This window comes from Microtus oregoni, unplaced genomic scaffold (assembly GCF_018167655.1).
Source record: "Microtus oregoni isolate MIOR12 unplaced genomic scaffold, Mior012 000073F_ref0000255, whole genome shotgun sequence".
In the NCBI taxonomy this organism is placed as follows: Eukaryota; Metazoa; Chordata; class Mammalia; order Rodentia; family Cricetidae; genus Microtus; species Microtus oregoni.
This window is the reverse complement of record NW_024543986.1, coordinates 5,370,693-5,395,724: the sequence shown is the minus strand read 5'-3', so window position 1 is coordinate 5,395,724 and position 25,032 is coordinate 5,370,693. Positions and strand designations below refer to the sequence as shown.

Here is a 25,032-nt window from a genome sequence, read left to right as displayed (position 1 = left end):
AGAGAGCCATTATGGGCCTAGCAAGAAACCTGGCACTAGAGAAATTCCCAGTAATCCACAAGGATGAACCTACCTAAGACCCTAAACAATTGAGGAGAGAGTACCTGAACTAGCCTTGCCCTGTTGTTAGATTAATAAATATCTTAAATCTCACAACAGAACCTTCATCCAGAAACTGATGAAAACAGAGGCAGAGACCGACAGTGGAGGACTGGGCTGCGCTCCCAAAGTCCCAAAAAGTAGGAGGAATGAGAAAATGAGCAAAGAGATCAAGACCATGATGGGGACATCCAGTGAAACAGTTCACTTGAGTTAATGGGAGATCACCAACTCTAGCTGGTCAGGGAAGGAACCAGCATGATCAAACTAGTCCCTCTGAATGTGGGTGACAGTTGCATAGCTAGAGAAGACTTTGGGGCCACTGGCAGTGGCACCAGGACTTATCCCTACTGCTTATATTGGCTTTTTGGGATCTTATTCTCTTTGGATAGATACCTTGCTCAGCCTAGATATAGTAAGGGAGTGCCTTGTACCATCCCCAAAGCAATGTGCCTTACCCTCTCTGAGGAGTGTATGGGTGGTAGGATTGGGGAATAGGTGAAGGAAATAGGAGGGGAATAAGAGGGAACTGGTATTGGTTGTAATAGGAAAAAAAATAGTTTATTTTCGCTTTTTAAAAAATACAATAAAAAGAAAGTGTACTATGAATTCTGTTCATCTTGTTGCATGACAAATTTATATGGCTGTTTCATAACATTGTTTATGGACTACTGGTTATTAATGAAATCATTCATAATTTCATCATTTATATTATACAACAAATGAGACAAAAATTATTAGTAGAAACCACAAACACCACTTACTTTTTTATAAAGAAACATATGTGTGTTGTAATAATCACACAGATACTATATTAATTAACACACTGCTTGGCCCATTAGCTGTAGCTTCTTATTGGCTAACTCTTATATCAATTTATTCTATTTCTATTAATCTATGTATCATCACGAGGTCGTGACCTACCAGCAAAGTTTCAGCATGTCTATTTCCATCCTCTCCATGGTGTCTCTCTGACTCCACCCTTCCTTCTCCTAGCATTCAGTCCAGCTTTCCCTGCCTACCCAAGTTCTGCCTTACTATAGGTCCAAAGCAGTTTCTTTATTCATTAATGGTAATCACAGCACACAGAAGGGACTCCCACATCATATATATGCCATTTTTTCTTAGACTGGAAAGACAGAAATTTAAGCATCATAATGTATTACCAATATTAAATTTTTTCAGACAGATACTATATTTAAAATGCCTTAACTATTGATGAGCCAATGTGAAAAGTTAAAGGAAACCGAGCTTCTGGCATTATAAACATCATGGAATTAAATCACGAGTATACATTAATGCAGAATGTTATTATTGAAACATGCTCTATACTATTTTATTAAAGTTGAGAAATTTTTAGCATCCACTATTTTTCTAGACCTTTCATGTTGTATATCTATGTGTTATTCTAACATTAAAAATTAATGCATTTATATTAATGTTTAACTGAAAATTTCCCTAGAGTTAGCTAATTATAGTCAGTCACTTATTGTATATAAATTTCTGAAGTTTTTCATTTCTTTTACACTGAAACTTACTTATTTTAGTATATTTACTAAATGCTTTTGGGGGTCTTTGTTGTTTATTTTAAAGAGTGTGTTTGCTCAACTGTGCGCCAGGGGAAGACCACTCATCTAAGAATATATGCACCATCAATTGAACTGGATAGGTTTTTAATATTTTTTTAAGATGAAACAATGCTCATTAGGTAGGGAATCCAGGTATATTTGTGGGTGTCAGGGGGAAGATGGGAGAAGTGATGAATATTACTAAAATATATTGTAAAATATTTTCCAAGAACTGAAAAATATGATTTAAAAGAAAATTATACAAACTGTGGAACTAAGCACCTGTTAATATTTGGTTCTCAAATTCTAATGCTTAATCACATTAATAAATCAACATAGTTTGATTTAAATAACTGGAATACACAAAAAAGAAAGTCATTGAAATAAATAAAGGTAATAAGAATGTTTCATCTTACAAAAACAGACCTTAAAATTTCAGTAGGTAACAAGGATTTGAGGGATGAGAAGTTGTGCATTTTTTTCACAGAATGGTCAAGGTCAATAGATAAAGCCAGCAGGGGCATTATTTTGATTGAAAATAATAGAAATTATTAACCAATAGAATTCAAAAAAAAGGAGAATAGGGAAGGCTCAAATATACCCAGAGAGCTGTCTATTTTGGAAATACACAGGTAGATATATTAGTTTCCTACATTCAGAAGTGATTGTCCTTGATCATTTCTAAGATCTTTTCTAACCCCAAACTTCTATGGCTCTAAAGCACAAAGAGAAACTGAACATGAAGTGATTTCTTAGCAAATAGACACAATCTTGACATTTCTGATATTGTACATTGCTAGAATATGTTCCCATTATAAAATCATAAATAAGCTTAAAAATAAAACTTCTGGTCCTTTAGAGATAATAAAATCCTCCTTAAGAAAATTCATAAAGCACCATTTTTTGAAAAGCTTTACCTTAATACAAAACAGGATATAAAAATAAATAGCATGTCACAGTGTAAAACTGAAGTGATACAAATATATGAAAACATTTCAATGCTTAAGCACTCTGTTTTCCTCTAGACATTCAATGTCCTTTAAAAATCTAAAATGTTATTATTCAGAGGCATTATATCAATTTCCACAATCAATTGTATATAATTGCCTATTTACATTTACTTTGGCCCTAAAAGGGTTATAAAGTCATGTGAGCATATTAATTGACTTATAATTATGTTATCTTGTTAATACTACTTCTGTTTATGGCTAGAAACCAATTATGAGTGAGTACATCCCATGTTCATCTTTTTGGGTCTGGGATACCTCACTCAGGATAGTGTTTTCTATTTCCATCCATTTGCATGCAAAATTTGAGAAGTCATTGTTTTTTACCGCAGCGTAGTACTCTAATGTGTATATATTCCATACTTTCTTCATCCATTCTTCCATTGAAGGGTATCTAGGTTGTTTCCAGGTTCTGGCTATTACAAATAATACTGCTATGAACATAGTTGAACAAATGCTTTTGTCATATGATAGGGCATCTCTTGGGTATATTCCCAAGAGTGGTATTGCTGGGTCCAGGGATAGGTTGATCCCGAATTTCCTGAGAAACCGAAACACTGACTTCCACAGTGGTTGAGACCTGACCCTAGAGGGGCTCCCAGGTGCCCAAGGCGAAGTCCCCAGTTAGTTCCTTGGGCAGCTGAGGATAGGGAACCTGAAATGACCCTATCCTAGAGCAATAATGACGAATATCTTGCATATCATCATAGAACCTTCATCTGCTGATGGATGGAGATAGAGACAGAGACCCACACTGGAGCACTGGACTGAGTTCCCGAGGTCCCAATGAGGAGCAGAAGGAGGGAGAACATGAGCAAAGAAGTCGGGACCACGAGGGGTGCACCCACCCACTGAGACAGTGGAGCTGATCTATTGGGAGCTCACCAAGGCCAGCTGGACTATGACTGAAAAAGCATGGGACAAAACTGGACTCTCTGAACATGGCGAACAATGAGGGCTGATGAGGCGCAAAAGACAATGGCACGGGGTTTTGATCCTGCTTAATGTGCTGGCTTTGTGGGAGCATAACCAGTTTGGATGTTCACCTTCCTAGATATGGATGGAGGGGGGAGGACCTAGGACTTACCACAGGGCAGAAAACCCTGACTTCTCTTTGGACTGGAGAGGGAGGGGGAAGGAGTGGGGGAGGGGGAGAAGGGTGGGAGGAGGGGGAGGGAAATGGGAGGCTGGGAGGAGGTGGAAACTTGTTTTTTTTTTCTCCTTTTCTCAATAAAAAAAATGAAAATAGGTGTTTTGAATATCTTTAAAAAAATACTACTTCTGTTCGTGATCCTCCTACATTTTGCCTTTTAAAAACTGATTATTTGTTCATTTGTTTGTTTGTTTTGATGAAATGAGGTCTCAATAATGTAACCACTACTAAGTTCAAATGATTGTCTTACCTTCCCCCAGAGTAGCTGAGAATAATGGCATGAACCACCAGCACACAAAGCTGCGTTCTCCACTTTTACCATTCTGTTCTAACTCTCCGCATCAGCTCCATAAAACATTAGGAAAAAACATCATTTTCTTAAGAACTTCTCTGGCTTCAAAGTCAAGGGATAAATAGCTCTTCACTTGATACATATTCTGAAAGCTTGTAACCAAGTCTCCTAAAGCATCCTTGTCTGAGGAATTACCGAACTTTTCCTGTGTGTGCTAGGAGCTAAATTCAGCCATAAATAAATGTAGCTGAAATTGTTATCCAACTGAATTTAGACATATACCAAGTTATTCTCTTTTAAAAAAAATACAGTGAAATTCTACAAAGGAATGACTATAACTCTAAAATAAAATGTATATATTAAATGTGGCATATAAACTTATAATTATTATTATACTCACCAGCTCCATCAAATCTTTTAACTTTCCAATTTCTTCTGGGATGGATACCAGCTTATTATTGCTGACAACCAAAACTTTAAGTGGAACGTCAAATAAGTATTTTGGCAATGTTGATAAAAGATTTCGACTGAAAGAAATTAAGAAAATCTCATTATGAAAAATGTCTGAATCTTTATGTTAGGCTAAAAAAGTACATAGCACATCAACAGTAAATAATAAGCATTCACTAAAAAGTACCATTTATTGAGTATTTCACTTCAAACAAGAACATGTAACTTACGTTCATACACTGGCTAATATTCACATTAACCTAAGATAGGTAGTATTAGCTTCAATATACAAATATGAAAATGAAGGCTAAAGCTCCCTAAGTGGCTTGTCTATTGTAACAGACACGCACACACAAATCTGATAGCAAAAATTCTGCTATTACATATGGTAATGCTCATAAGTAGCCCATGCAATAATAACTCAGGTTTTTTCTGAGCTAGAGAATTCCAGAATTTTCTGGGGCATATTTTAGCACACCTGATACCTTTATAAGTCTAACCATGGAGAGGACCTTGGCTGAAATTTGCGGACATTGTGCTTAAAATGATGTAAAAAATCTATCTTTTAAAATATCAGTAACTTGAAGCATGGAGAGATAGCTCAGCAGTTATGGACATGGACTGCTGTTGAAACCCACCCAAATTTTGTTCCCAGCACCTGCATGGGGGCAGTTCACCATCTCCTGTAACTCCAGCTCCAGGGAATCTGACACCATCTTCTGGCCTCCACAAGTTCTGCACTCATATGCACACTCACATACACATGTGTGACCCACTCATACATACAATTAAAGATAAAATAAATCCTTAACAATAGTAGGAGTTTTTAGATAGTTTGCATCAGAACAACAGGGTCGAGCACTTCTATTTCAGTCTAACATTAATGAAATATTCCTTAGAGTCCATTTAAATACAGTAACAAATAACATTTTATTGATTAATTACAATCTGCCAGTAAAAGTTCAGAATAAAATCAACTGTTCATCACAGCAACCTACTTTAGGTAAACACTCATCGTGAACCCCATTTTAAAAAGGAAAATAAATCACAATGACAGTAAGTAAAATGTTCTAATGTTACAAAGTTGGTAAGCAGGAAAGCCTGTATTGAAATCTGGTTAATCTAGATTTGGTATCCTTACACTTCACATTCTATACTCAAATGTCAAATTTAGATGGATTGACCCAAAATATCTCAAAATCAAAAATATAGAGAAGAAAACATTCCAATTACATACTAGTAAGCACTGACAAGGAATAAGATATCATTGTTTTCCTATTTTTTCAATTTAGCATTTAGAGACATGTACCTAGCGTTTTATGTAATGTATACAGGAACAAAAGATCTATGTTACTCAAGCAAGAATAACATAAGATCTTCCATCCCATCTTATCTTTGCAGAGAATTTCCATAAATACTAGGCTGGGTTTAAAGTACTATGTGTGTGTGTGTGTGTGTGTGTGTGTGTGTGTGTGTCTGTGTGTGTGTGTCCGTCCTTGTGTGTGTCTGTGCATCTGTGTGTGTGTGTGTGTAACAAAAGAGAAGGACACTATTCTTCAATTAGTAAACCTCAAAGAACTTCTGAAATGTCTAATTTCCTATGTCCCAGTCACAATCCTCCATACACTATGCTTTTTTATGTAAGGGAATTGAATATTGACAAACATTAGTATTTTGGGGAATGTCATTCTCTCACAGCCATCAAAGAACAACTGTATGAATACATGGTTTTTTTTTCTGGAAACAGATTAATCCAGTTTTTTCATATGGAATAAAAGAATAATATGATCTATGTCAAAATGATGTTGGAATATTAAAAGAAGTAATATGGGTCAAACACTTGTAATATTGCCTAGTACATAGTAAAGCCATATTAAGCATAAAATGGCTAGGGATGCCATCCAGTGATAAAATGCTTGCCTAGCATGGACAACACCCTGGATTGATCCCCATCATTGAAAGAAAGAAAAAACTTCGTTAAGTTAAAAGATGCTCTGTCACCTCCAAACATTTGAACCTTCCATTCCAATTTGCCCATTTTTGAACTGGCAACACATCACATGATAAAACTTTACTTGATGTTTCATTATAATGTTTGACTAGTGTAACTAGACTGACATATAAATGAATTCAGAAAACTGGGCAACAAATAAGAAAAATATTTATGTTCTATATCCTTCCTCTCAAAGTGAGATCTAATGATCAACACACATGCAGGTAAATTACCAGGGGACCTTTTAGAAAATGCAGGTCCCTCAGCAGACCTAACAAGATCCCCAGATAATTCCTGTGTATGAAACTTTGAGAAACATTGCCTTAAATAACAAGACCAAAAGCTTATAGAACAATGAGAACATAAACAAAATACAATCTTTTATTATTAAAAGTGATTAAAGATTTAAGAAAATGCAAAAAAGTTTTAATAAAGATTTATATTATTATTACTAATGTTATTAATTATTACTAATTGGTATTGAGTGTTTTACTGCATGTATGTATGTATTATGTGTATTCCTAGTGCTTGAGGAGGTTAGAAAAGGTCTTTGGATCCTGGGAAACTGTTGCTAAAGGTGGTTATGAGCCAACAAGAGGGTGCTGGGCATCAAACCCTGGTCCTCCAAAACCAATTGCCTGTTCTAGTAACGGCTGAGCCATCTTCCTAGACCCTGAAAAATTGTATTTTTTAAAAATTGTTTGCTTACCTAATGTTAAGGTATGTTAACATCTGCAAATTCTTAATGGCTTCAGGAATTGTTTTGATACAATTATGATATAGGTTTAAAGTTTCAAGAGGTGCAAATAACCATACATCTGAAGGAATTTCTGTAAAGCGATTTCTGGAAAGATCTGAAAAATAAAAACAATTTTGAGTAGCAAGTATACACCTGTTTATACAGTAATTAACAGAACGACTTTCACTCAGAATCTAAGTAACTACTGCATATATTGTAAAATATTATTTACCAGCATCTTGAAAAACTATTTTAATATAGTGGTATAAAATGTTTACTAATTAATTTATTTTAAAATCATTTTAACAAAATAAGCTACTAAATGTATTGAAAATGCAAATATGCTATTTATCTTTAAATATATCAATAGTGGGAGGCATAATTTAGTGGCATTTTACTTGGCTAGTATTTAAAAGGCCATGGATACATAACATGGGTACATAACGATATACACACAACATACAAAAAGAAAAAAAAAGAAAGTTTTGAAAAAAAATACTACATCACATGATGGACTAAAAAAAATAATAACCAGAAAGAGTTTCTTTCTCCATATCAATAGTATAGACCCTTTTGGATAAGAATCTGTTTATGGAGATTATGTTGAGCATTAAGATAGTAGCTATCCACTCTCTAGCCATGACTGCCAAACAAACAAAACAAATGAACAAAAAACCGTAAAATACAAGTGGTTCTCAACTACCTAAATAATTATCAAATTAATTACCTTATGGAACTATCATTGTTTATACTAGTTTATTATACTTAATTGACTTAAAAGATAATAATCTTCAGAAAAGGATTATCTGTATCAGGGAGAACATCTACAGTCTAGCCTGGCCCACCATCTGTTCTGTTCTCAGTAGGAAAACAATCTCCTATTAATAGTGTTCAACATCCTCACTGCTAAAAAAGAAAGCTATTTATTCATCAAGAGAGTGAATTCCCTCTTTAGAACATCAATATGTATGTGTTAATACAAATGAATACAGAAAATGGAGGGAGAGGTAAAGAGCTGATTCACATTCTCATCTAATATAAAATTTTGTAATTAGCAAAGGAAACATAAACTATAAATCTCTAACTCTATAATACAAAAATTTATTTAAGTTAATTTCACGAATATTATTGATAACTTAATGAAATTATGGAATTACTAGAAAACAAAATCTGAACACTATCAGAATACCCAAGTGTGACGTGAAGAGAGAATATGAAGTCATCATTTTTCTATATTTATGGTTTCCCTCTTATTCTTTTCTCTTTTGTTCAAGGCAGGGATTCTCTGTGAAACAGTTCTGGAATTTATTTTGTAGACCAGACTGGCCTCAAACTCACAGAAATCCTCTTGTCCCTGCCTCCCTATTGCTTAAATTAAAGGTGTGTGCTAGCACACACATCTTTTCTTATTCTTCTACTTTCAGAATATTAGAAGTTAAAGTTACTCCTTACAATTAATTTTAAATTTTAATAATAGTATTATGCTTAGTACACTCTTCTAGACAGATTCATGTGTGAATTACTAATAAATAATTCAATGGTCCCAGAGAGAAGTATAGATATTTTGAAACAAGATAACAAAACTAGAAAAAAAGAAAATGGATAGAATTTAAAATATATTTAACACTGTCACATAATAGAGAAGAATAAGGGATGGGCTATATGGACTATGTAAGAAGTAAGAATCAAAGATAGCCAGAGGACTCTAGCCTAGCCTTTTATTGATGTTACCTAAAATCAATGGGAGTGGAACCAGATTTTTGTTACTACTGCTAAAGATGGGATATTTTTCTTTTTGAAGAAGAGATATAATTAAATTTATCTGATGATTATTAATCTCAAACATGATGTCTCAAATGAATAAATAAAATTAGAAGTTATAGAAATAACATTACTGCTACAAAATCATAGAAACAGAAAATGTCACTTAACCAGAATATTAAGAGAGATCAAGAATAGCCATCAGCTAGTGAGGGTGTGCACATATTTAATCACAGTATAGCATTACATGGCATGACAAGATGCAATAAAACTAGGCACAAATCCTCCTATTAAAGCTGGAAAAGAAAACACAATAGGAGGAAAGGGGTCCACAGAGTAAGAACAGGAGTTAGAGACAGCCCCACTCCCTGATGTGGGAGTCCCATCTGTGTTTTGCTTCTATTGGTTAATGAATAAAGAAACTGCTGTGGCCTAGTTGATAGAGTGGATCTTAGGTAGGTGGAGAAGACAGAACTGAATTCTGGGAGGAAGAAAGCAGTGTCAGAGAGAAGCCATGGATCCTCCGCCTGAGACAGACACCTATTAGAATCTTTCCCAGTAAGCCACTGCCACATGATGATATACAGATTAATAGAAATGGATTAAATCATATGTGAGAATTAGCCAATAGGATGCTGAGATAATGAACCAAGCAGTGATTTAATTAATACAATTTCTGTGTGGTTATTTTGGGGCTAAGCTAGCTGGGCAGCTGGGACAAACCAACAGACTTCCAAGCAGCTCAGAGGCACAAGTGTGCCCTCCTCATTGTAACAACTCCCACTGTTAGGAGTCTCACAAGCACCCCAAGCTAAACAACTACAGCATCTATGGAGAGGACCTAGTGTAGATCCATGCAGGCTCTGTGACTGCTTCTTTCATCTCATTTTTTTTTAAAAATATATTTATTTATTTATTATGTATACAATATTCTGTCTGTGTGGATGCCTGATGGTCAGAAGAGGGCACCAGATCCCATTACAGATGGTTGTGAGCCACCATGTGGTTGCTGGGAATTGAACTCAGGACCTTTGGAAGAGCGGGCAAGGCTCTTAACCTCTGAGCCATCTCTCCAGCCACCTTCCACCTCTTTGAGCCCATAAGGCTGGCTGGTCTAGTGTATATCTTCAGTTCTAGAAATCTTAGGTGAGGTGGAGACAGAAACAAGAGAGCCCCAGGCACTTGCAGGCCAGATACCCTGGAGTAAGCCACAGGAACTATAAGTAATCTTGTCTCAAGTACGGGGAAAAGTGTGATTCAACACCTGAGGTTATCCTGTGACAGACATACACATACACTGTGACACGTGTGCCTGCAATCACATGAAAATGTACATACACACACATGCTCACAATATAAAAACAGAAAAATAAAATAAAAACGGACAAAAAACGTTCTAGAAAAGCCCAGCAGTGGTGGCACACAGCTTTAATCTCAGAACCTAGGAGGTGGAGGCAGTTCAATCTTTAAGGCCACCCTGGTCTACAAAGTGAGTTCCAAGACAGCCAAGGCTACACAGAGAAAACTTATCCAGAAAAAAAAGGAAAAAACCAAGCATCTATGAAAATTCTCAATGGAAAAGGTAAAAACCACAAAAGATCTCAAATGTAACAAGGAAAAATATTACTACTAATAATTAATAACAATGATTTTATTGAGATAATCTTAATATACTATTTTAATAACATATGTTCTTGCTTTCAAATATGGTAAATTACAAACAGAATAATCTCCCATTGAATTTTAGTTAAATTTATATTCATAAACTATTATCTGAATCTATTCCTGTTTGTTTACTAAAAGACAGTAAAATTACAGGAATTATTATTCTAACTGAATGGAACTAAAACAAAGCATAACAAAGTCAAAATTAGAACTTCAACTATGACATAAACCCTAATTAAGGAAATCTACATCTAGGGTGTTTCTGATTGTAAATTAGTATAAATAAACATACTTTTTAAGAGCTGGGGGGGCAGAATAACATTGCCAAAAGAATTCAACAACTACAGAAAGAAGCAGAGGAAGTAACATTAAGGAATTTACCTCTTAATTTTGTGAACTATTAATAAATCACCAGAATTTCTTTTTCTTATATAAAAACCCCTCATTTTTATTATTAATTTTTGTGCATGTGTGTGCCTTTATGACTTTGTGATTTTATATGTACTGTAGTACATGGGTACTTTATAAAGCTCGGCAGGGTCATTGTATCCCCTAGATCTGGTGTTTTAGCATCTCTCAAGTATGGCATCCAGGAACCAAGTTTGGTCCTTTGCAATTACATCGGCACTTTTAATGGCTGAGGCATTTCTCTAGCCTCAGATTTTACTACTTGTAAGTATCATCAGTTTAGGGATGAATCAAGTCTGCAGAGTGCAAAGACTATACTGCCTACTGGAAGAAAATCTGTGACCTAACGTTCAAGAATCTCATTATCATATATTAAGATAAATATTTATACATACAGCCATTTTTGAATGTGGAATCTCTAGTTGTTTTTCATATGTCACATTAAAAAATAAAATGAATTTATGAAGATAAAAAAATAAAAAATAAAAAAAATTGTGAACTATTTCACACTACCCACATGTCACGCTTAGCTTGAAAAGAGTAAAAATAAACTTACAGAGATGTAATACATAAAACTAAATTGAGATAAAATTTTTATCTTGTGATAGAAAACCTAATAAAAGAGCTTTATAATATTAAAAAATTATTTATTCACTATTTATATTCAGGAAAGTGGTACAACACAATAATGAACATATGATTCTCAAGAAATATACATAAACTTAGTGCTACAAAGAGAGTTTCAGTAAAATAAATAAACAGATAAATAAGTAAAGATTTCAAGAAGACCAGGAAAACAAGCTATTAATATGTTCCTTACTGAGATTCATTTTATAGCACTTTCAAAATGTACCTCCTCAGGAACAATAAGGGCTTGGGAAAAAACAATTATAAAAATGTTCATCTTTTCAAGATTAAAATTCATCATCTTTCAATTATGAACTGAATGGTGGGATCTCAAACCTAGTCCAATTACAGAACCTGTGTTACCTTGTAAGATAAATATTTTGCAAATGTAATTAATAATCTTGCCATATGGACATATTGTGGATCATCTAGGTGAGCCCTATATGTAATTACATGTGTCTTTGAAAGAAAAAAGGCAGAGCATGCTTAGATCAATGATACAAATCTGTAACCCGAACATTCTAAAACCTGAGGCAGGAGGATATCATGTTTGAGACAAGCCTGAACTAGATATTGATACTACATCTCACAGAACTGGAAAATGGGAAAATATACAGATATATGGGAGGGAAATCCACAAGAAGAGAGGTCAATATTTGAGTAACATGTGCAAGTAGGCTCAGCAGCCACCTGAAGTTAGAAAAGACAAGACATGGGGTGTCCCTTACAGCCTCCAAAGGGAGAAAGACCTTGCTGAAACCTAGATTTTCATCCCATAAAATTCACTTCAGAATTTTGTGATCTCACAAACTATATCAGACTCGGATTATACTACTGTGGACCATTAAGTTTATGATAACTTTTTATAGAAACAACAGGAAACTAACAGAGTCCACATTAATCTTTTACTCTTACTTTTGGGTGAATGCCTTTACATTTTTTTAATAGCTGTGTACTGTCATCTTTGGCAGAACATATACTAAGAAATAGCTGTGCATTTTTTTCTTGTGCATCAAGGTGACACTTTATTTAATTAATATCCTTAGGGACAATCCCATTTACAACAACTAAACAGTTTTCCCTTTGTCTCGTTTCTAAACATAAATCATATCAACCATTATTGGCTGTGAGTCAGCAGCAGACAGATTGCAGTTTACTGTTTCCTTCCTTTCCTAGGAGACACTCCTTATAAAACACTGGTGGCCTTTTAGAGATGTTAATAGAGCCTGTGATATAATATGATCATAATACTATTCGGTATCAATGTTGAGCTTCAAAGAGCAAGGAAATTGGGGAAAGAGGAGTAAGTCAGATGGAATGGAAGTTTGTTAGCTGCCTTCCAAGCTGCAGCCACAAGCACCACAGATGGGGCCATCTGCTGCCCACTGTAATGCCTGGCCAATCAGTAGCAGTTTTGCCAAAGTACAGGAAAAGATCTTCAGAAATTATACTAATTATACTACTTATATTCTGATCTTATTCAGTATACAAAAGAGTGTGGTGTTCCTGGTGGAAGAGTTGTTCAAGTTGTCAAAGTGTAAACTAAGAAAGGAGTCATCTTTTAGTCTACTGCTTTTATAATATAGTCCCTTATTTTAAAAAAAATCTACTAATATATTCAGCCCTGATAATTTTTATCTCTAGTAAAATTTCTAAAGTTTATGCGAACTTTTGGAACATATCTCCCTCATTAATAGATATAACCACATCATCATATATTTTCAGCTTATACGGTGTTTAAGATAAACCCAAAGAAAACAATGGCATGAGACGCACAGGAAGAGGAGGAGGGCAGAGCAAAGAAAGGAAATAATTTTCTGCTTAAAGAACATAGATTAATATATAAGCCATTTGAAGTCAGAACTCAAAATTCCTGTCAGTGGGACAGAGGTGCATACACACACCATACATTGATCAGGATCCATTCACTTGCCATAGAGTATTTCTAATCCCTATGTCAATTTTATGTGCTAGCTAGCATTCCTTATTATACATATGAAGCAAAGACTGATTGAATGACATGTCCAATATAGATAAAAACTGAAAACAATGGGGTTCTGAATTCAAATGTGACTTCAAATCCCATAATCTGTATGTAATTTTCCTCTCCTTCAGTAAGACAGCCTACTGTCTCACATTTTAAATATTCTGTCCTGTTCCAATCACAAACCAAGGTCAGAGAAATGATAACTCTTCTAACCATATACATACCAAAGACTGATTCTTGTAACAGAAAACCAAACATATAGAAGCTAAGTCCCAAACTCAGGCTCAAAAATTAATCAAATGTATTATAAAGTCGTCAGCTGTTCCTGAATTTACCAATACACAATTGTTTGCTTTGAGATAAGATAGATCCTACTTAGCTCTTAGAAGAATGAGCCCTTATTAATGTTTCAATATTTTTAATCAATTCACTAAACAAGGATTAAAGAAAACTAAGTAAAGCAATTTATCCTAACGAAGGATAGCACAATAGACAAAACCACTGAGTTTATGTACAGGACTCCAAGGGGTCTGAAATTTTACCCTACTTGTAAGTCTATGTATTAGCTTAAAGTTGTTGTATGGATGCTAGCACAAGGCACAAGATTCGTGTGTAAAAAATAAGACTTTAGAACTCACATCCCACATCATGGAATGAACAGATTATTTGTATTTGTTCTACTTGCTCCTAAAATCCTACTGGGTCAATGTAGATGTGTGTATTTGGGTACATCATGAGAGGAACCTGAGTGGAGAGTAGGTACACCAATTATAGCAGTCAGCATAACTGTCCTATGTGTTAAGGAATATATCCTTACTTTACTGGACAATAAATGTAGCTCTGCATTACTCTAAAGACACAATAGCATTCTTCTTTGAAGGATGCAGCCAGTCTGACCTTTGCTACTGAAGGAAACTGATGTGGAAACTATCAATCAATCATATCTAGTTAGGATGTGGCTACCTGTAGCCTAGGTAGCAAAACTGGTAGGACACAGGCATGCTCTCTCTCTGCACAGTGCCAGCAGGACCAATTGAATTTCCGACCTCCCACTCTTGTAGCATGAGTTTTCCCTTATCAACTACTAAAAAAAAATAAATAACTGTTATTCTTGAGCTGGTCTGGTTATTTACCATACCGACCTAATTCGTCAACACTTGGCGCCCAACATGGGGTCACTACAGTTCCATATGCTCAGCGCCATTTGCATGCACTGCAGCTGCAGACACAAAACACCCCCTCCACCAGCTGCTCGTGTGCTCCGGGGTCCCCGTGCCCCCTCGGCTTCCCTCGGCTCTGCGCCCTGCACCCAGCGCCCCACTCCTGGCAGCCACCACAAGCTGGACCCTGAGCACTTCGAGGCGCATGCACTCCTCCACCCGGAGACGCACTGTAGGCTTTGGATCCAGCCACAGCTGCACTCTGCCAGAACGGAAAACTATTGAACAGCTGAACACATTCACAGAGCACACGGTCTGTGATTTTTAACTTCTTGATTTTAGTATATTTTTCATTATTTTGTTTACATTCAGCCATCTAAAACCAAGCATGTGGATTCAGGTACACCCTGACACCTATTGGCAGGTAACGGTTATTGCACCTATTCCAGCTGATTGAACCACAGGTAAGATTTATTATTTTGAATTTTAAAAGGGCAATATGTCAGACAAGCTAACCATCCAAGGTTTCCATAACTTTTTCACTTACACCATGTGTGAGGTCTTACAAGACACATATGACATCCCTCCTACACTGCTATTTCCAGCCTATGAACTGGAAATGTAGGTTGAGGGCAGAACAATTATCTGACATGCATGAACCCTTGGGTTCTGTCCCCAGTACCAAAGGGGAAAATCGTTGCAGCCTAACCACAAAAATTTTGCAAAGAAATATCTAAATAGTGTAAACATCAAGTCATCTGTAGCCATATAAGAATATTCAGATAATCACCTTCCAAGATTTATTCTCTATTTTTCAGTTAACATTTTGAATTGATTCACTGTTATTCATGTAACTGATTTAAATAAACATTAACAAGGAATGTGGAACTAAGTGTTTATGTTAATACAAATCTCAGACCCCAACTACAGACAATAGTAATTCTTGTTCACCTTGAGCATCAAATAATGTCCACTTAGATAGTATTAGTACCATTGCAATGAATGGAGTAATACAAAAAGAATCACCTTCATTTATTTCAACTAATATTGTTAACTTTTATAAAGGTCTTCTGACTGAACTATATCCTACCATTCTTAGGGTGTGCTTTTGGGGATGCATTTTAAATCTCACAAAAGCCTTGGGAACCAAAATGGAAAGGTAACCTATAGTGGCATTTCACTTGTATTGTAATAAATAAAGCTTGCTTGAGAATCAGAGATTAAAACAGCCCCACGATTCAGCCTTGCAGACCAGGTAATGGTAACACACATGTTTAATTCCAGTAGCCAAATAGTTTGCCATACAAACCAGGTAGTACATGCCTTTAATCCCAGTGGTGCATGTTTTTAATTCCAGCCCTAGAGAGGATTATAATATGAGAGGAAACAGTTCTCAGGCTCAGTCTCATTCTGAGATTCCCGGAGGCAGGATCATAATTTTGGACTGAGGTCAAGGTAAGAACCAGTGTCTGCCTGTTTTGCTTTTCTGATCTTCAGGTTGAACTACAATTTCTCTCTCTGAATTTGTATTAATCATGCTTCAGTAATCTACTTAGAAAAAAGCAACAGACAAAATAGGAGCAATATTTTTGGTTTTGTAAGAGACTGCCAATATTATTTAATACCTCATTATTTTGGTGCTACTGAAAATGAGTAGACATTCTATGACAACCTAAAATCCCTAGAAGATATAAACAAAATAAATAAAATGCAATTCATCAATTTGCACATAATAAATGAAAAATAAGGTTTATATCGATACAAAAGAAAATAGAAGTTGGACTATTATGTTTGTTTTTGTGAAGTAGAATATATATAACAAAATTAAGCTATAGGAGAGTACATAAAAATAAAGAAGTTTTTTGTTTTCTAACAAGAAATTTAAAAAATTATATTTTTTACTACGTTTCAAAAACTGCCATTAATGACATATAAATACACATGTATTGTGTAAAATCTGGTCAATATGCTCTCATACTTTATCTATACAATATGCACTCCTTCATCTATTTTTCCATCTAAAAGAACTATCAAAACTAGAAACAAAGCCCAATGAAAACACAGGAGGTAGCACAGCTGCCCATCGCTACAAGACTGGAAAATGCCTTTGAAGTATAGAGACTGATGCTGGAGCCTGATGGGAAATGACAACCCTATGGCTCTGACATCTGTTTTCAACACATGCCCTCTCCAAAGGCAGGTGATTTCTTGATTCAGTATTCTCAAGAAGGGTGTCAGCATGCCATTTGGAACAAGACAATAAACAGTCTACAAGGCCTAAGCTTTGTTAAATGAGCAGGAAGCATCAGTCAGAGAACTTCCAATCTACTCCACGAATAAATAAAATGTAAACCATAGTATAGTGGAGGGAAAGCAGTAACAAAGAAAATGAAGACAAACTACTTTAAAGCCAACAATTACTAGAATCAATATGAAGCAGCTAGATCCACGGAACAAGAAGGTACAGCGATGGAAGACTCATTCTGCCACAGGCATGTTGGGAAGCAAGGGCGCAAACAAAAGCAGATGCTGCAAGAAGAAACCACAGCTGCTAACCAGAGAGGCAAATTACATGCATGCTCTGTGAGGGAAAGACTGTGAGTCATGCATCAGTTAAGTCACATGAAAGGACAAGACTTTATTAAAAGTGGTGAGGGGGCTCTTTGCAGAGCTTTCTTTAAGAATATCAACAACGTTCTTCAGTTTCACAAGAAGTAACACCCAATGATTCAGAGTAATGACAACAAGCATCAAAGTGACGTTTAAGAGTGGCACTACCCTTAAACCCATATAAACTATAGAGATGGCAAATCTGGCATTTTGAAATGGAATGGTGTTATTTATGAAGAGGCTGTTGAATTAACTTTTTTAAAAGACAAATGATATAACATCATCACATAACTTCTAAAATCCACATGAAAAGAAAACATAAAAATGAAAAACAATTTAAGCGTCCTTCACTTTTAGAATGGGTTAAGGCTTTCAAAGTGTTACATAAAGAAGTCAATCACTAACAAATGATTATTACGTTTAGACCGTCTGAAGAAAAGTATCAGTCTATTAAGAAACAATAACTAATGTACACTAATGAAAATAACACCATGGCTCCATTGATTATATTCCAAATTCAAAACTAAGATTTATCAATAACCAACATTCACATAACAACGTATTCAAATAACTTTTAAAGAGTTAAAACTACATGGGTGGATAAATGTTGCTCCCAGAAGACATATGTATGGGATGCCTCACTTAAGAGCTGTTGGACCAGGAGAACCCAAAAGACCCACTTGCCTCCCCACAAAAGTACCACAAATGATTGCAATTGCTCTTTGATAATCCACCATAACTAGACGGCACATTTTTGGTTGCACAACATAGAAAAATTAAACTAGATCTGATCTGGAACTTTGCTCCTTGGGGGTTAGATTCTATAGTATGGGAAGGTTCTATGTAGGTTGTTGAGGAAAGAAAAGTCACTAATGGTCTTAGTCAACTGTGAGTCCTGCAAGCCACAGTATCATTATGCCAAGCAAGTTGTTTCCCTTGTACAATAATGACAAGTCTATTATTGGGTAATTAATTACTTTCTGATTGGGGCTGATGCCCAATCCACTGAAGGGGAATCCATGCCTAATACTATAAACCGAGTCAAAAGTCTATGGCTGACTGTGTCATAGGCCCTAGGGTGGAACCTTCTTCTGCTGTTTTGTTGAATGTACATGGTGTAAAATTTCTATCCATTGATTAGTACTTGACAGAAGCTTATGTCTACTGTGGTCAACATTAATAAAGTATTGGGAAAAAATGGGGGAGGACTGTTGTGGAATACTACTTTAACAATACAAAGGTGTGTTACTTTTTTATGCTGTAGAATATTACTTTAACTAGACAAAGATGTGTTACACTTGTTTATGCTGCATCTGTTTAATTATGTAAAGATGTGCTGCTATTTCACCTTGCCTGCCTAAGTCATCTGTTTGGTCTAATAAAAAGCTGATTGGCTAGTACCTAGCCAGTGGAGGGATAAATAGTTGGGGCTGGCAGGCAGAGAGACTAAGTAGGAAGAAAAAAGAGAGAGAGAACAAGAAAAGAGAATGAGGGAGAAATAGAAGGAGACACCCAAGGCCAGCCAGCCAACTACACAATAGTACATACAGAAGGAAAGAAAACCCCAAGGCAAAACATAAGTGAAGAGAAACAGGTTAAGTTGTTAGAGCTAGCAAGAAAAAAGCATAAGATAAGGTTAAGCATACCTAACTAATGATATGTCTCTGTGCCATGATTTGGGAGCTGGTTGATAGCCCATAAGAAAGCTGGCTACAGATGATAAAACAGACTTTTTTGGAAAGAAAGAAAAGACTTCATACTGTTTCTGATGGACAGTTGCCTTTCATTTCACATGAAGCAAAAGTTCTAGAACTAGTTTTACCCAATCTTTCAATTAACCATTAGGGACATAGGCTTAGTGTTCAAGGAAGAAGTCATTAAACTAGGCATAGGTTCCAGCAGCAGTCCAGGTCCAGATATCACCATGTCACCAAGCAACAATCAAGTCACTCAGCTCAGCTGCTCCTCACTGGTTACACTTCTTCAAATATGCCTCTGTCCACAAGAAAAGAAACCCCATTCCCTCTCTCCCTTCTTTCCTCCCTCTCACTCCATTTCAGTGCCCCAACTGCCCACTGTGTGTAGATCTCTTTGCCCACTCAATCCGTCATGACTCTGGGAAGGAACATGCTTCTTTCTTGGAACCCAGGACAGTCTGCACTAGGCCTTTTGTGGGTTTTTTTTTGCCCCACTCTGTCAAGCTGCCGGGCCTGTTCTGTGTACTTAGAGACTGGTTTTCCAGCCATGACTTCCTTATTTTGTCCCAATTTCTTTTTTATTAGGAAGCAAAACACTTTTGCTGAAAATAATGGAAAGAAAGCTTAAAACAAAGGTTAAACAGTTTTCAAAGTTAGATTGTACCATTGTGTTATTATCATTGTTCCTATTTCAGGTCTTAGATTTTATAATAGTTACCGCTATATTTTTTAAAAAATGTTTTAAAATATATAGTGGAGGAAAACTAAGAAGTAAATGAATATTAATTATGCAAAAAGTGTTCGGGATATATTCTAGCTCTCTGAAGGACCCACTGAATTATTCTACCCACTAATCAAATCTCACAGCCATTTCACATATAAATATATGCTGAAAGACACATGAAGACAGTCACATCCAATATTTGGAGTAATTTTAACTCAGTTATAGTCAAAGCTATAGACTGACAATCAATACATATGCTTTCCAAGACATACCATCATCTCTATATTGATCTGTTGAAGGTAACCGTCTATGTCATCAGAATAAATACCTAGCTATTTTTAAACACCAAGTCCATACTTGTATTTAAAAATTAGGGAAAGCATAGTCCCTAATTTCAGGAATCACACTATACCTGACACCATTCTACATTTGAACAAGTCAGGGTCTCTTGATTTCACAATAGTATGCTAACACTTTCTCCTAGATACGGATCAGGCATCAGCACAAGCTTCATGCGTTCAATGACAACAGAAAATATCTGCCCTTCTCTTCATACTTGGCAAAACCTCAGTAATGCCTGTGACTAAAGACTGAAGTTGATAGCATTCAGAAAACTTGTTCATCTAAAGGATGTGGACATGGCCATTCCTGTACACCAAGCTGTGTCATAAAAAAGCAACATGGTTGGCTTGCCCTTAATGGCTCACAAATGCTCTCTGTTTCCAAAATTCAGGGTTCATTTATATATCCAGTCAATCAATAGGAAAAGAAAATACCAAGCTTGTGTCATATTTTATCAGCTCCTACACAAAGTTATCTGTTTTCTTGTTAAACAGCATAGCTTCAAACATCCCAAGTATTAAATTAAACACTTGGAAGCATTAGACAAGAGAACCAACTAACTTATTGCCTTTTTCATATTGTATTGTGTCATAAGGACATAAGGAAGCTCTGAGATTTTTAGATATTTTGACCTTAATTTTAAATAAAAATTAGATTAATAGCCATAAAAAAATCTACCAATTCTTTTATTAGGAAGAAATGTTATGTAAAAGCTGGGGACCAGACTACATCTTTCCCCTATTTAACCTCAAACAAAGTTCTCTAACCAATGGAAGTTCACCAGGAACATTCATCTTTTCTGCTCTCCAATATCTTCCATTTAATAACCAGTCAGGTTTCCTCTCTGTTTGGGTCACATCAAACACAGCAGAGTCTCTCTTATTCCTACCATTTTCATCACACTTAAAGATACATTCTATTCCTCAAGAAAGTTTCAAAGCTTTGAAAGCACTCTACACATTATTACAAGTTCCTGAATGGTAACCCCATTCACTTTCCATATTAAATTACCATTACCCCTATCTCAATCCCAGACGGCTCTTAACATATAAGTTAAGATCATAGGGTTATTGAAGAGTTTGCTGTTTCCTTACATCTTATCACCAACTCACACTCTCTTCAGTAATATTATCCCTAACACTCCATCAAAATTTCGCTATTTTAGATATTAATGATGTTTTTCAAAACCCCATTTCCACCTGAGTCTCAAGAAATTTTTGCTTTCACCTAGAATAACCCTGACAGCCATTGTTACCAACAACTCATTTTTTTTTCTTTTCCATGGATTCTAAAACGTCTAAACTTATTTGGACAAGCACTTGCTTAAGATAGTTCTTCCTTCCTTTCATTAGTATCTGTCGCTAATATGTGAATCACATATTCATTTGTAGTTTTCCTGTCAAACATCACTCCAGGATACCATCACCCTCCTAAATTTTCTAGGCAAAAGGGACGCAGAGGTTCTCCAACTGAGGCTGAAGCCAGCCAATAATCTGTTACTTAGTTAATTCAAATGAGCAAAAGCAGACAGTCATCTGTAAGCCATCTGTAGGACTGAAAACTGAAAGAGCTGTTCCCTTGTGCTTAAAGACTGATCATTGAACTGTCAAACAAGCAGGGTCTCTTATGGAAACTAGCAAAAGTGTCATCATGACATAACAACTAATCTGAACATTCCGTTAATATTTTCAAGAAACTAAACTACCACTGCAAAGAGCATTAGCAACTCACAACTCCTGCTTCAGAAGGCTCTACTATAGCCATAACCACTCTAGGAAACTTGCACAAACCTTGGAAGACTCCACACAGGACAAAACTGGTTACACTCCAGATGAGCCCGCTTGGAGTGATATTTCATTTGTATTTTAATAAATAAAGCTTGCCTGGAGGTAAGAGAGTAAAACAGCTGCACTGATCAACCTTAGACATAAGGCAGTGGTGACACACATCTTTCATGCCAGTAGCCACACTAGTTTGTCATAAAAACTGGGCGGTAGTGGTGCATGCCTTTAATCCCAGCACTAGAGAGGAATATAAAACAAGAGGAGATAGGTCTCACACACAGTCTCATTCTGAGATTCCTGGAGTCAGGATCGCCATTTCAGACTGAGGTAGAGGTAAGAGCCAGTGACTGACTGTTTTACTTTTCTGACCTTCAGGATGAACCCCAATATCTGTCTCTGGTTTGTTATTAGTCGTGCTACAACTGCTTGTACTGCTGTTACTTTTACTTGAACTCTACCAGTGATGCCTACCTGGTGAATCAGCAAAAGGATTACTCCCTATATGGGACTTATGATTGGTCTTTACGTAGCTTAAGATTTATAAGCTGAAAACCATGCTGTTGCCTATGGAATTAAAAACGAACAAGCATGCCACATCCACATCCTAGCTATAAAAGCAGGCTGTTTTCCAGTCTTGCTGGGTTAGGCTTAAGGCTTTTCCTATGGCATACTACATTCAAGCCTCAGTTAAGACCATAAAAAAATGTTTCTCCAAAATGTTATTTTTTCCCACAATGGTCCTTATCAGGGGCAAAGCAGATTGAGCTGGATGTTTTAAAGTTCAAACTGTAAAAAAACTAAAAAGAATAATGGAAGTATTGAGAAGGTAAGAGATTACAAAGAAAAGTTGAGTGTGTAAAACATAAAAAGCTGTGGAAAACCAAAGACAGGAGCAGAATTTCAAGAACTGAAAGCGCTGGTTGCTAGAAGACTTTGAGAAAGCGAATGAGGAGTGAAGGCCCAAGATTTCTGATATCCAAACTCAAAATATGGAACTTCCACCCTTGGTTTTGGTTCTCTATCCCCTGGGCAATAAGCCTATGCTTCCAACACCAACACCAATAAGCTTCAAGCTTTCATACTTTTAAGCCATATGTTTCTAACTCTCAATGCTAGACTAAATATGACATATAAAGTTTGAAAGTCTAGACAATAAACCTCTGTAACTCACGGCTGCCAATATTAAGGAAACTTTTGTGCTGCTTTTGCCTTGATTCGTATGTGAATAAGAGTAAAAGAACCCAGGGTAAGAAATTCATGAGACCAAAATTAAATAAGTAAACGTAAGAAAACCTCAGTCATTAGGTTTTGATGAAGCTGGAAGAGAAAAAGCAATGAACATGGAGAACTGTTGTTTGTGAGAGCCTAAACTCTCTGATCTACCTATACATAATAACTCTTCATAGCTTAACTGAGTTTATGGCAAAAGGAAGACAGCAAACCACAGCAAGAGACAGTTAAGTGATAGAACACATCATACTACAGCAAAATGGGAAATAATTCATTCCAAACCAAAGCACAAATGTACATTTGTCTCTCAGTTTTTCCCGGTCATCCTCTCTATGTAATTACGACGTTCAAGGCTGAGTCTGTGGCCCAGCCAGTCTTGTTGGCTCATACTTGTAATCCTTGCATTTGTGAGATTGAGGCAGAAGAATGAATATGCATTTGAGGCAAGCCAGTACCACAACCTGAGTATCAGAGCATTCTGGGTCATAAAAAAATGCTGACTCATAAAAAATAAAGATTAAATTTCTTACAAGTATATTAATATTATTCTTTAAAATGCTCTATACTAGTTTAAATGCCATCCTTATTATTTCATATCATGAAAATTTTAAATCAATTATGTTAAATAATTAACCTAAATATTTTAAATTACCTAATTCCTTTTTAAAAATCCTATTATATTACAATATGTAAAAACCAAACAAGAAAATGTAAAAAAAAAAACTACTCTATTTACAACCTATTAAAGTGTGATGGTATTTCTGCTTATGAAACAATAAAATGTTCCCATTTCTTTCTAGTGCTTTTTTGGGGGTTTCAAGACAGGGTTTCTTTGTAGCCTTGGCTGTCTTAGAAGTCATTCTGTAAACCAGGCTGACCTCAGATAACCACCTCCCTCAACTTCCTGGGTTCAGGGATTAAAGATGTGCACCACTACTACTGGGTTTTTCTAGAACTTTTTTGTCTTTTTTGTTTTGTTTTGTTTTTATATTGTAGGCATGTGTGTATGTTTGTACATTTTCTTTTTTTTTTGTACATTTTCACTGGAAGGAAAAGATGCTCATTTTAAATGTTGAAGTGTACAAGTTGCTTTGTTACAATAAAACCAATGTGTACACACACACACAAAAAAAAAGAATATAAAGTTGCTTGCCACTGAACCAAATGACCTGAGTTCAGTACATGGAACCCAAATGATGAAAGGAGAAAATTAACTTCTGAAAGTTGTCATCCAACTTCCACATGAGGTCCACACATGCACAGATGTACACCCATGAGTGTCCAGAAAGGGGCCACAATAAGGAGGCTACCACCTATCAAATATTTTCACCTGTCACTCTCTAACTTTTATTTTTATGGTGGGGCTGGACACGAAACTTAAAATTTCGGCTTGGCCAACTGCACAGTGAGCTCCTGGAATCCATCTAGCTTTATGTCCCCAAACACTGGGGACACACAGACACATACAATGTTCTTGGAAATATAAACTGTAAACCAATTGGACATTAACATACAACCTGGCAATTTCATTAAAAAAAGGTTTACACATATACAAGAGAAATGTTTAATATTTACAGGTAGATTGTTTGCAAGAACAAAATGGGAAAGCATGAAAGTAGTCATCAGATAGAAAGAAAATAAAGATAATAGTGTAGCTACACAAAAGAATGAATTACAGATACACACGCAAACTGAATAAATCTTAGCAACTTAATACTGGGCAAGAAAATATAAAA

The 25,032-nt window shown here is 35.8% G+C and overlaps 1 protein-coding gene across 1 annotated transcript in view; it reads right to left on the bottom strand.

Moving 5' to 3' along the window:
• Nucleotides 1-25,032, bottom strand: part of LOC121441134 (leucine-rich repeat and calponin homology domain-containing protein 2-like) — a 102,665-nt gene that overhangs the window by 66,601 nt on the left and 11,032 nt on the right. The window contains 2 exon segments of the mRNA XM_041642269.1: nucleotides 4,520-4,646; nucleotides 7,272-7,416. Coding sequence (XP_041498203.1) covers nucleotides 4,520-4,646; nucleotides 7,272-7,416 — 272 coding nt within the window.